Source organism: Spermophilus citellus (assembly GCF_964194105.1).
Source record: "Spermophilus citellus genome assembly, chromosome: 6".
Lineage (NCBI taxonomy): Eukaryota > Metazoa > Chordata > Mammalia > Rodentia > Sciuridae > Spermophilus > Spermophilus citellus.
In genome coordinates this window covers 30,729,827-30,742,120 of record NC_138187.1, presented here as the reverse complement: position 1 = coordinate 30,742,120, position 12,294 = coordinate 30,729,827, and the positions used below count along the sequence as shown (strand labels likewise).

The window sequence follows — 12,294 nt, the reverse complement described above, 5'->3', positions numbered from 1 at the left end:
CTTCCAGTGGCTTTGTCCTCTATTAGGCACCACACTGGTTTCTACCTTGGGTCCTGCTTAGAGGCAATGCATTTTATTATCAGCTCTTCTTGACTCCCTTCAGTGACTGGGTTCACTGCTACTTAAGATTCTCCTTAGTTCTGTTAGGTGGACTAGATTTATATTAAGGCTGCCGCCTTCCACCTGAGTGGTCTCCTAGGACATCAACTTATATAGGCCAACCCTATAAACATGACAAGTGACTCCTTTCCCAAGCTAACTTTTACTGAAAGTACTTTTCACAAAAAGGGAGGGAAGGCCATTAAAAACATTTATTATGGACAACTCAAAAGCTTGAATCCTCTGTGAATGATACCAGGAAGGAGTGCTTTTTCAATTTGTGTTTCATCCACATGGTGCCTCAACCCCATGAGGCAGAGGGACTAGTTAGTATCCACATTGAGAAGATGAGATTCAGGAAGGGGTCTAAAGACTGGAATCAACATTATGTAATTACTTGTGCCAAGTGTTAAGTTTGTAAATGTTACCCTTAAATAGTTTTAGGTAGAGTTGAGGACTAAGGATGAATGGTAGCAGACACTCTTGCTGGATTCTTGTGCCTGGCAGATAGAACAGGTACCTTACATGATTTATCAGATGAATAGAATAGAACAAGCACAAATGTGAATGGGATATAAATGTGAAAACCCCACAATGTTGTGTTTTAACTGAAGTCAGGCCTAAACTAAAAGGTGACAACACTTTATTAGCAAAAGGAATAAAACAAGTGCATCAATGGGAAGAAGGGGTCTCCTTCCCCTCCAGGGAGTCATTACATTTTCAGAAGAGCAAGCAGGTCAGCATAATCCTGGGTGGGGCCCAATGTCTCAGGCAGATAGCAGTTAAACAAAGGTGATCTTTGTCCGGGAGGTATTGACCTGCCAGACATTCAATTCCTCATACTCATCCAGAGCTGCCTGGAATTGGGCAGGTGTGAAACCACGTGATATGCAGCGCTGCTCTGCCTCGGAAAACCGGACACTTCGGCCCCCTGAGACCAATTCACGGATAGTGGCAAATATCACATCTGCTGGCCTCTGGGTCCTGAAGGAAATGTGCGTGTGAAGAATTAGAGTACAAACCATCTGGATAGCAACAGAGATGGTGGCCAGTGAATTCTGAGGCCAATTTTGTGCACTTGTGGATACAGAAACCACAAAGATAAAGTGACCTGCTCAAGAAAGCCACAGTAACCCAATTCTATCCTTCATGAAGCCACTCACCTAGTTGTTTGCCCCTTGTCGCCTAGAAGTGAGTCCTTTGACATCTCCATTAGCCGTATGGCTTCATTCACATCTTCCTTCTCCACTGTGTCCACCATTCTCAGGCGTGCCTAAGGGGAAGGCAGGGGAGAGAGATGGGGACAGGAGGAGGGGAATGAAACAAAATTAGGGACAGCCTCCTTGTTCCATCTTTAAGGCAGGGCAAGCCATGCATTGCCTACTCAATAGAACAAGGATGGGGACCCCTGCCTGCCCTCCACATCCGCAGTGTTGGGCCGGCACTGTCAGACCGAGACAAGTGCAATGCCCAGGGCAGCGTCCAGCAATTGCCCAAGTCTCCGCCTCTCAACACTGGCCAGTCCCGGTGTTCAGCTGTCCTGTGAGGGAGACCAGACCCTTCTGAACTCCACTGGGCTCCCCACCATGACAGATGGAGCCTTGGGAGCTCAGCCAAGGAGGCGATTGGCAGAGGGGTGTGTCCTGGGGGCTCGGGAAGTGCTAGCTCAGCAGTAGGTCAGGTAATCACACTACCTGCACGAACAGCACTTTGGAGCCCCCAGGACCAAGGTCCAAGATGTGAGGACAGAAACGAAGGTTTTATAGCACAGGATGTAGGACACAGGGAATGAACTGAACCCACCCATCCATCAGTGAGGCTGAAGCAAGAAGAGAAGGCCTTTCCCTCCATGGGCGCTGTGCATGCCCTGCTGGAGCAGCAAGTACCCACAGTGCGGTAGCACGGAGAGGACCACTATCTGCACTGTCAGCACTTTAGCCCCAGCAGGGCCGGTGGGAGGGAGGAGGCAGCAAGAGGATTGTGTTAAGGCAAACTGCCAAGTAGGGATCAAAAACTGACTGCCATCCAGTATGATAGGGACTGGGCACTCACCAGAGCAGTAGAAAGTCGGAGAATAGCCAGCAGAGTCCGAGCAGATGTATAGGTGGCATCCTTACTGGCCCAAGCCTCTCGCCTCATCTCCACATATGCTGCTGTGATATAGTCAGCCAGAGACTCAGGCACTGTAGGCTGCTTCTCTCTGCACATAGCTATGTACCGTCTGTGGGAGAAAAGGTTCATGGGGAAGCAGAAAAAGGAGATGGAAATGGAGTAGAGGGGGCATGTGTTCTATCTGGGACAAGGGTCCCCCATTTAAGAAAATTCTTGTAAAGGACTTTATTAAACAGAAAAAAAGAAATCAATGGATGATTATTTGCTTGGCTTGAGTATCACTGAAAAATTTCTCCCAAAGTAGAGCTGTCAGTGCATTTCAAGTTATTTCCGACTTTTCAGGAAAAAAGGCCTTTTAAAAAATAAGACAAATCCACCTGTCATAAGAAAGGATCCAACGAATATCTAAAACAAACAAAAATCCAGTCCCCTGAGAGTTTTATGACATAGCTAAAAAGAACAAAAACAATCTTTGTTTAAAGAAAATCATTTAATAGGTCAAAAGGAATAAAAACCTGAGGATAGGTGGGGGGGTGGCTCTAGAAAAGAGTTATACAGTGTCTGGGGAGTAGGATCCAGCAGAGGTGGTAAAGTAAGGCAGGATCTGAAGATGCATACACTATTCTCATGAAGTCAGGCTGGAGGAGGTAAACAGGGACCTAAGACTCACTGTTATTATTATTAGGTTACGTTAGATTACATCAAAAGAGTAGCAAAAAACACCCAAGACTAAAAGCTTTTCAGGGAACATATGGCCCAAGACACAGTCATGTACTAGGGACTTGCCGAGGAACACCCACCCCTACCTAGCCCTCCTACCTCATAAGCTTCATGTCCAAAGGTTCGAACTGGGAAGGGGGCTGCCGGCTGTGCTGGTGCACATAGGTGATGTGCTGGGCCAACCTGGGAAGAATGGAGGCAAGGAGTAATGCATTTTAGGGGTATATGCCAAAGTCCTGACTTCAAAAATCCCTCAGTTGATTCCTTCTGCTTCTCCCTCAAAGGCAAGGTCAGACTTTCCAGGAAACCCTCATCAGCATCTTAGGCCTCACACTAAGAACTACAGACCAGCCTTGCTATAAGAGGGGAAGGCTCTGGAGTTACTACAACTAGAAGTTGGGGGATTTTCTGATTTCACCTCCCTCACTCCCTCTAGACTTAAAAAGAGGGGTCTCTCTGGATGTGAAACTTCATTCACCGAAGGTCATTGTCTCTGTCAGGCCGGTCCTGGATCAGCCAGAGGAGGTCAAATCGGGATAGCAGTGCAGCAGGAAGCTGTATGTTCTGCTCCAGGCTTCGGCGGGGATTATAGCGCCCATAGGCAGGGTTGGCGGCAGCCAGGATAGAGCAGCGGGCATTGAGTGTAGTAAGAATGCCCGCCTTGGCAATGGAGATGGTCTGCTGCTCCATGACCTCATGGATGGCTGTGCGATCAGCCTCAGCCATCTTGTCAAATTCGTCAATGCAGCACACGCCCTGGTCAGCCAGCACAAGGGCTCCACCCTCTAAGGTGAATTCTCCGCTCACACTGTCTCTCAGCACAGCTGCTGTTAGCCCCACTCCAGAGGAGCCCCGGCCTGTTGTGTACTGGCCTGGAAAAAAAGCAGCAAATATGTTTTAGAGGAAGGACAAGGAAGGGAGCAAGCATAGAGCAAGGACAGGGGATGGGCCAGTGAAGCAAGGCCTGCACTGGAATTGCTCCTTCAGCTGAGGCCTTTTGGAGGTGGCTAAAGAGCTATGCAATGCTGTGGGGTTACGTCCCTTTTCCATCAACCCTCACAGGGAGACCTGTTCTCCCAGCCAAACTCCACCTTTTGAATGGGATTGCACTCTATCCCTACTCACTGCGGGGTGCCAGACGATCAATGTAAGATAAGAGCTGAGACTTGGCCACACCAGGATCCCCCATCAGGCAGATGTTGATGTTACCTGGAAGAAAAGAAAGAAGTCAAATGACCATTCTCCTAAGTATGCTGTCCAACAAAGACCACTTCTCAGGTCTGCCTCCTTTCCTGTTATTCCTTCTAAGCTTCCCTGTACCCATAAGGCCAAGACACCAACTCTTATTTTGTGATATTAAGAGACAATGAACCTTACCACCCTTTTTTTCCTCCCACATAATTTTATCCACCTGAGCTGCTGCGTCCTCTTCCTGCTTACCCCTGATTTTCATGCCTCGAGGAGACTGGTCAACACCACCAACAAGAAGCAACAACAGTGCTTTCTTCACATCCTCGTGCCCATATATCTCTGGGGCAATTGAAGCAGCCAGCTTTTCATAGAAATCCTCCTCTGCAAGGAAATTAGAATATATTCTGGGCCTAGAAAGACACTCAAATCCCCACTCCTTTCCCTGACCCCTTACCTGCAATCTGCTTTAGCTCCTCCCTGCTCAGCTCTCCAGCCCCAGCCTCATCATCCTCACTCTTATTCATCTTCACAATTCGATGGGCTTCCAAGTAAGTTTCCGAGAGTAAACCCTTAGACAGGAAAACGCTAGGATGTGAATGAAATCTGTTTAACTTGCCCCCACCCAATTCCCTAAATTTCTTGACAAAACCCTCTGGGGGGTGGGGGAAGGGATAAAAAAAATGGGTGAAGAGGAAAAGGACTGTTTTCTCTTCATTTGAAACTTCTCTTCTCACCTGTACCACCTGTCGGAACCCGGAGCGCAAGACTGGTAAGAAAATACCAGTGACACTGACGTGATCTCCAGGCTGGGCAATCCTTGTATTCTCTCCTTCCACTAGCACTGTGATGCCACGAGGGATGTTTCCCACAGGCACTTGGTCACTCTAGAAGTGGAAGAGTACATGAAACAAAAGGGGAAAAAAATTTACAAAGAAAATCCACAGTGACCTGACTTTCCCTAGGCACTCTAAGGCTTTTCTCAGCCTGCCCACCTTTAACTACACTACAAAAGAGAAGAATCCTTTACCTTTCCAACTCAATCAGAAAATTCCAGGTAAACCTCCCTCCTGCTCTAGGTGATCTCTCTGTCTTATCTTTTTTGGCTTTTCTTTCTTCCTGCCTTTCAGGAGTTGACTGTAGGATGCAAGTGGACCCTGTGTTCCACCTATCTTGAGCCACATACCCCAAACTCACATGTTCTTGCATCTTCATCTCCTGGAATTTGATAAATTTGGAGCCACGGGTCTGCAGATACAGCCGCCCTCCTGAGCGGTTGGTCTGGCACTCCTGGCTTGGGCACATGATCAAAGGCATGAAAGTTGGGGACTGGATCTAGGATGTAAGAAAGCACCAATGGAAATCAGAAGAGCCACTTATCACCATCACTTGAATCATTTCTTCCCTACAGAAAGTATACTAGAAGTATCAAGTATTCCTTAAAGCTACTCTTTAAAAAAAAAAAAAAAAAAAAAAAAAGAGAAAGAGAAAGAGAGAATTTTTAATATTTATTTCCTAGTTTTCGGCAGACACAACATCTTTGTTTGTATGTGGTGCTGAGGATCGAACCTGGGCCGCACGCATGTCAGGAGGGCGCGCTACCGCTTGAGCCACATCCCCAGCCCCTTAAAGCTACTCTTGGTCAATAATCACAACCACCAAGAAAGGAAAACAGGAAGAAAACTATATACTTAAAAAAAAAAAAAAAATAGAGTAAATACATTAGCATCTTTCAACAATAACCAGAGAACAACAGATCAATACCAACCAACAAAAATACCATTCAGAAAAACAAGGAATGTTAAATGCTTTCCTAATCCATGTTGCAGACATACCGGCTGATAGGTCTCTGCCCCACACTGATCACAAGTGTAAGTGGCGACCACCATCCTGGGTTTGACTTCAGAAACACGAGTGACAATTCCACGAACAGTTACCAATTTCCCCACAGAGTCCGCCCGTACTTCTCGGATCACACGAGGTTTATTGCTGCTTGGACCTTGAAAATACAGCTCACTAAGGAAGGAAAAATCACCATCAGCAAGGCCCTAAGGAACAAGTCCCTGACCTTTTCCCATAGAAACACTCACAATCTACGCATGAGCTCAGGAGGGTATTGGTTCTGGGGGTTTCGGATAGCCCCAGGATCCCGGCTACGCTGCTCCATCATCAGTCTGTGCTCAATGTAAACATCCAAAACATCTTTATTTACCACCTAGGAGAGAAGGAAGACAGCAAATATGAGCAGCAGGATGGGGAGAGAACACAGAGGGCCCCAGGCAGAGCTAATACTTCTCCTTTCTAACACTTCAAAACCATCAGGATCCTCTCAGAGGCTTCAATTCCTTGGTCTGCTGTTCCTCCAGGCACTCACCTCCCTTTCCTTGTACTGGGGTAGCAGCTCTTGTACAGCATCGGCAAATAGCCTCGCATAGCGCTTGGCATTCTCACAAATTGAGTCCACAAGCTCAGGGTCATCCTCAGCTACGTCATCCAGGTCCACATACATTGCCACTTGTTCCCGATGAGCCAGTTGAACCTGGTGTGGGAAAGGGATAGCAACACCTCAGGGCCAAGTTTATCTTGTTCTTATGCAAAAACCATTGCAGTGGGCTCAGCGCAGTCTCTGGGCCTCCACAAGCTAGAAAGCAGCACAACAGCAATAGTCACTTCTCAGCCCCCAAATAATAATCTCCCAACTTCTGAAAACTTCCTAGTCATTATCAGTGTAGTATGATATTCACTTATCAAATATCAAGTGCTAGACTGAATAGGTCACTTACACACTTGCCAAAACAAGCCACAAAACCACTAAGCATCTTAAGCTCTACCCCATTCCCCACTCCCTTCTCCTAATTTTTGACTTACCAACTGGTTCCCATACTTGAACTGCTTCTTCCCAAATTCCTCATCCTGGTAAAACTCTTGTAGGAACTTCTTAACCTTTTCTACAACGTAAACGTGAAATCAAGAGGAGCAATCTTTCACCCCAAATTCCTACCAGAAACCTAAGAAACCCACTTCCATATTTAACAGGACCCACGAACTAATTAATTACGTGAACATTTAAGTAAGCCTATACAGTTCTTCCCAAAGAGAGCAGGACTCCTTTTCACATGTATGCTTTTACCTGGGGAAGAATATGGGGCCCCGGGCAGTTAAGAACTACAGCATTCTTCCCGAATGGCCTCCCACACCTTCACAACACCCTCGGGTATCAAAGTTCTCAGCTCTCCTTCCACTCACAAGACTCCCCTTTACCCTCGGCTTCCCTAGACCTCAGCTCTCGCCTGCACCTCCGCCACCAGAGTGGCCCTCCACCCCACCCCCGCTCCCGCCACTGCTTCCGCTCTTAGTAAACAAAGAAGCACATGGGCCCGGATTCCAACCGCTTCACCGCTCGGGATTCCTCCGCCCGAAGCCGGAGCCCGTCCAGCGATTGGCCAGCACGCCAAGGGCCACTCAGTCCCACCCCACTGCCGCCTCTCGCGGTCTCGCGCTAAATCCCCGAGTCCAGGCACGCCCCCACCCTCAGCCGCTCGCTCCGAGGCCACCGCGCGGAAGAACACTGTTTACACACTACACTCCCTCCAACTGCAACGCGCAACTTCCGCCCGCCTCCACTTCCGCTTTGGAGGGCGGCAGAAACCAGCCAATCGCAGGTCGCAGCGGCCCCTGCCTGCCCGCCCCCGGGACTTCGGCGCGTCTCCGAAGGACGCGCGAACTCGCGAATGCCCCAAGGCGCCAAGGGAGGTGGGCCCTGGGTCCCCGTCCCTGAGCCGAGGACCCTTTGATACGGTTCCCAGCGGCCCGGGTCTCTTCTGGGCGCGAGAGACCCTCCCCTCTGCTGCCTCCCATCCTGCTCTCGCCCCCCCCCACGACCCCAGCACCAGTCTTGGGCGGTACTACCCGCTCTTTTTCGATCCCGATGCTTCCCACGCGCCTCCCCGACACTGTTTGCCTCAATCCCGCTGCCACCTGGCTCTGTCTCCGGCCTCGCGCGTCCCAAGGTCCGAAGACCCTGGTCCCCAAAGATTCCAGCTCACGCCAACAGGTGTTTGCCGAGTCGTCCCACGCAGGATCCCTTCCCAGAGTTGCAGCACACTACCTTTTTCGAGCGCGTAGTCCTTAAGTGCCATTGCTGCTAGGGGCCGTGCAGCAGCAGTTGGCAGGTTCAGGAGTTTCACTCCTGGGAGCAAAGAACGGCGGTGAGGCGGAGTGTGGCCGACCAACCGAAATTGGCGCGAAACGTCTCTCCCCACGTGACCGGCGCCGCCGCGGGCGGGCCAATCGAAGTGTAGGGTCCTCCAGTACTCCCGTCCGTCGCAGGCCACCACCTCAGCCAATCACCAGGCGACCCTGGTCTGAGTGACGGGGAGGTGGTGGGCGGTTGTGGGGACTCGCCCAGCCGGGAGGGACTGGCGCCGGGTTTCCCGCGGCCCGAGCTGGTGAGGGAGGTGGGGAGTCCTTCTTAAAGGGCCAGCCCGTGCGCGTTCTTTTGTTCCGGGGCAGCAGGGCGGGGCAGGCCCAACTTTCTTCGTCTTCTGGTTTTCTTTCCCGAACGGCCATGATTTCCCAGTTCTTCATCCTGTCTTCCAAGGGGGACCCTCTCATCTACAAAGACTGTATCCTTGACCCGCTGGGCGGGATGGAACGGCTGGGTGGAAGTCTAGCCCAGAGCCAGTCTGTGGCCCACTCCTTAACTATCCTTCTACCCGGCCAGTCCGCGGGGACAGTGGTGGCCGAGATGTGGCTGAGCTCTTCTACCGGAAGCTGACGGGACTGCCTGGAGACGAGTCCCCGGTTGTCATGGTAACCACTGGCGGCGCTTGGGCCGGGGCCTGGGGAACGGGGTGGGCGCTGCCTCCCTCGCTTTCAGGGGCTGTTTCCCTGGAGGCTTCCGCTCGGGGGTTACTTTCCTCCAAATACAACTCACGAAAGTTTATTGAGCGTCAACAACATACCAGGCGCAGCGGTGTTTGCGTGTCTCAGTCTTTGACCAGGCGAGGGTAGCACCTGTCATTAACCCCGTATCTATTAGGAAGCAGGCCTTAGGGAGGGTTCAGGGACCCCCTGAAGGCACACTGTTACTGTGACTGGAAGGGACATCCGGGTTCGAGCTGCGATCTCGTGGGTCCTCCTTCACTACAACCCTCTTTTTTCCCCTCCCGCCTCTGCTTCAGCACCACGATGACCGACATTTCATTCACATCAGACACAGCAGCCTCTATTTGGTGGCCACCACTTCCGAAAACATTTCTCCCTTCAGCCTCCTAGAGCTGCTGTCCCGGTGAGAAGGGCTAGGCCAGGCACCTGGGGGTGGGGGCCTGCAGGAGGAAGATTTATTTATGAACAGTATGCCCTGATTCTTCAGGTTAGCCACTCTCTTGGGGGACTACTGTGGCTCCCTCAGCGAGGGGACCATCTCTCGCAATGTGGCTCTTGTCTATGAACTCCTGGATGAAGTGCTGGTAAGGCCCAAGGACTTTCCTTTTATCCCCCATTTCCCTGAAGGTGTTTCTCTTTTTTACTGTGGGATCCTGTGGTTAGGAAGCTAAACCCACTCTCTTTTTTTTTTTTTCACTCCCTCCCTCTACTGACTAGCCCAAAATCTCCTGTCTGTCCTCTTTCACCACTAGGACTATGGTTATGTTCAGACAACGTCCACAGAGATGCTGAGGAACTTCATCCAGACAGAAGCCGTAGTCAGCAAGCCCTTCAGTCTGTTTGACCTCAGCAGTGTTGGCTTGGTCAGTAGCTGGGAAAGAGGAGGATCAGGAAGGGGGGGGGGGATTGGCTTGGAACACCAAAGCTGAAGATTAGATGCTTTGGGTGTTTTACAGTTTGGGGCTGAGACACAACAGAGCAAAGTGGCCCCTAGCAGTGCAGCCAGTCGCCCTGTCTTGTCCAGTCGCTCTGATCAGGTAAGGTAAAGACGGATGGATACGGTCATACTTTATTTTTCCTCCCCTGTGGCACCAGAATCCCAAGATCCTGCTATATTTTTCCATTTCCCTAGACATGGATATTATTTCTTCACCTACAGGTCCTACCCCAGGGCCTACCTTTTCTTTCTATCTGTTATTTTGGAAACAGGCCTTTAGCCTGTACCATCTAAACCCCCTTTCTTCCTCAGAGCCAGAAGAATGAAGTTTTTTTAGATGTGGTCGAGAGATTGTCTGTACTGATAGCATCTAATGTAAGTTTGGGCTCCCGATCCTGGAGTGGAGAACAAATGGTACTTGGGAAACAGGTTTGGAAGGTCAGGACTCTGGTTGTTAACCTCCCCGCCACTCTCAGGGCTCACTGTTGAAGGTGGATGTGCAGGGAGAGATCCGGTTGAAGAGCTTCCTTCCCAGCGGCTCTGGTGAGGGCCCAGGGTTGGGTTTCACATGGGCTTCTTGATGGCATGTTTGGCAGTGTTTTATCTTTCCTGATGTTCTTTCCTTCAACAGAGATGCGCATTGGCTTGACAGAAGAATTTTGTGTGGGGAAGTCAGAACTCAGAGGTGAGGAGAATAGGGGTGTTTTTTCTAGAGGAGGTAGGTCACTGCCAAAGATTTCATGGAGGTAAGTTTGAGAAGGAGCTCCTTCTCTCCTACCTCCTCTTCTCTCTCTAAGCATGGGTCAGAAGAAGGGTTTTTTTCTTTTTCCAGGGTACGGGCCAGGAATTCGGGTTGATGAGGTTTCATTTCACAGCTCAGTAAACCTGGATGAGTTTGAGTCTCATCGGATCCTTCGCTTGCAGCCACCCCAGGGTGAGGTGAGGATCATGGTGACCTATTGTGCTCCTTGAACAAAGGGGAGGGAAGGAGTGCCAGCCTAAGACCATGCTGACCTCATTCCTCTCTGGTCTCAGCTGACTGTGATGAGGTACCAACTCTCCGATGACCTCCCCTCCCCGCTTCCCTTTCGGCTCTTTCCCTCTGTGCAGTGGGACCGAGGCTCAGGCCGGTGAGACCATTTCCTGTGTTCTACAACTACTCTGGAAGCCAAGCCAAGACATATATGTTTCCAAAACTTACTGTGGATGGGTGGTGGCAGAGATGACAGAACACAAATTGGAAAAAGGCTTGACTAGTGATACTGGGCTGGATCTTGGTTCTCCTTCTTAGGGTACAACCTTACATGAAGCCCTGTATAAGCAATAGTGATGTGCCAATAGGATATGGGGTATGTGATAGCATTTCCCTCTTTCATCCAGGCTCCAGGTTTACCTGAAGTTACGGTGTGATCTGCCCCCAAAGAGGTAAGAGTAGGGCTGATTAGGCTTGGTTCAGCTCTCTCGACATGAGATAAGGCCAAGAGTCTGCTGCTTCCTTTAGGTGTATCCATCAGGCTAAGAATCCAGTGTAGAGGCTATAGTATATGGGAAGGGGCCAGGATAGGGATGAACTCCCATTGTGACATTCAAGGAACAGGGACAAGGCACTCTGCCTTCCTGGGGCTGATCCAACATTTTTCTTCTTTGCAGCCAAGCTCTTAATGTCCGACTGCACCTTCCTCTGCCACGAGGGGTGGTCAGGTTAGTGTCTGCTCCCTAGGGAACTTTCCTGGGGTGGAGAGTGGCACTGTGCTAAGGAGGGCATGGCTGAACCCATCACCTTCTACCTCCATACTGCAGCCTGTCTCAGGAGCTGAGCAGTCCAGAGCAGAAGGCAGAGCTGGGGGAAGGAGCCCTTCACTGGGACCTGCCCCGGGTACAGGGAGGCTCTCAACTCTCAGGCCTTTTCCAGGTATCTGCTGTTGACCCTCTTGCACTCTTTTTCCACCAGCACAGGCAGCTGCCTTGTCTCATGGCTTCCCTGCCCTTTTCCCTCACAGATGGACGTTCCAGGCCTGCCAGGGCCTCCCAGCCATGGGCCCTCCACCTCAGCTCCTCCGCTGGGGCTGGGCCCCGCAAGCCTCTCCTTTGAACTCCCCCGGCATACGTGCTCTGGCCTCCAGGTTCGCTTCCTCAGGCTGTCCTTCAGGCCCTGCAGCAGTGCCAACCCCCACAAGTGGGTACGCCACCTAAGCCACAGTGATGCCTATGTCATTCGGATCTGAGGCTCCCCAAGTACAGACACAGGCGGCAAAGGCAACAAGTGGTCAAGAAAAGGACGATATTTTCTTTCTTGGCATCTTGGCCTATGGCCCTAAATTTGAGCAGGAAGAGTCTTGAGGCCAGGAGGC

At 50.6% G+C, this 12,294-nt stretch overlaps 2 protein-coding genes across 4 annotated transcripts; one reads left to right on the top strand and one right to left on the bottom strand.

Annotated features, from left to right (window-relative positions):
- Positions 1 to 580: 580 nt before the first annotated feature.
- Positions 581 to 8,385, bottom strand: MCM7 (minichromosome maintenance complex component 7). Of its 2 annotated transcripts, none has more exons than XM_081296800.1 (15): positions 8,228 to 8,385; positions 6,988 to 7,067; positions 6,494 to 6,658; positions 6,210 to 6,334; positions 5,955 to 6,135; positions 5,317 to 5,454; positions 4,857 to 5,006; positions 4,577 to 4,691; positions 4,372 to 4,503; positions 4,057 to 4,140; positions 3,410 to 3,803; positions 3,031 to 3,114; positions 2,152 to 2,320; positions 1,263 to 1,372; positions 581 to 1,083 (listed from the first exon to the last, which is right to left on the bottom strand). In XM_081296800.1, the coding sequence occupies exons 1-15, from the start codon at positions 8,256 to 8,258 to the stop codon at positions 882 to 884; spliced, it is 2,160 nt and encodes a 719-aa protein (XP_081152926.1). In that variant the 5' UTR covers positions 8,259 to 8,385; the 3' UTR covers positions 581 to 881. The 2 variants fall into 2 exon arrangements, with proteins under 2 accessions (XP_081152926.1, XP_081152927.1); XM_081296801.1 differs by lacking the exon at positions 8,228 to 8,385 and adding an exon at positions 7,649 to 7,667.
- A 140-nt stretch (positions 8,386 to 8,525) lies between these two features.
- On the top strand, positions 8,526 to 12,198 carry AP4M1 (adaptor related protein complex 4 subunit mu 1). Of its 2 annotated transcripts, XM_081296822.1 has the most exons (15): positions 8,526 to 8,744; positions 8,843 to 8,931; positions 9,303 to 9,409; positions 9,494 to 9,590; positions 9,759 to 9,869; positions 9,963 to 10,043; positions 10,256 to 10,318; positions 10,420 to 10,486; positions 10,575 to 10,628; positions 10,776 to 10,882; positions 10,979 to 11,073; positions 11,324 to 11,368; positions 11,594 to 11,644; positions 11,744 to 11,855; positions 11,944 to 12,198. In XM_081296822.1, the coding sequence occupies exons 1-15, from the start codon at positions 8,687 to 8,689 to the stop codon at positions 12,166 to 12,168; spliced, it is 1,362 nt and encodes a 453-aa protein (XP_081152948.1). In that variant the 5' UTR covers positions 8,526 to 8,686; the 3' UTR covers positions 12,169 to 12,198. The 2 variants fall into 2 exon arrangements, with proteins under 2 accessions (XP_081152948.1, XP_081152947.1); XM_081296821.1 differs by lacking the exon at positions 11,324 to 11,368 and having other exon boundaries at positions 8,561 to 8,744.
- The last annotated feature ends 96 nt before the right edge of the window (positions 12,199 to 12,294 follow it).

What these genes read in the sequence shown, in the direction of transcription:
- MCM7 (XM_081296800.1), bottom strand. Translation starts at nt 8,258, where the DNA reads ATGGCACTTAAGGACTACGCGCTCGAAAAAG. An exon ending in CCTGAGCTCATGCGTAGATT is followed by an intron (nt 6,136 to 6,209) that starts GTGAGTGTTTCT and finishes TTCCTTCCTTAG; the next exon opens with TGAGCTGTATTTTCAAGGTC. An exon ending in GGGCAGAGACCTATCAGCCG is followed by an intron (nt 5,455 to 5,954) that starts GTATGTCTGCAA and finishes CTTACATCCTAG; the next exon opens with ATCCAGTCCCCAACTTTCAT.
- AP4M1 (XM_081296822.1), top strand. Translation starts at nt 8,687, where the DNA reads ATGATTTCCCAGTTCTTCATCCTGTCTTCCAAGGGGGACCCTCTCATC. An exon ending in ACGAGTCCCCGGTTGTCATG is followed by an intron (nt 8,932 to 9,302) that starts GTAACCACTGGC and finishes CCTCTGCTTCAG; the next exon opens with CACCACGATGACCGACATTT. An exon ending in CTTCCTTCCCAGCGGCTCTG is followed by an intron (nt 10,487 to 10,574) that starts GTGAGGGCCCAG and finishes TTCCTTCAACAG; the next exon opens with AGATGCGCATTGGCTTGACA.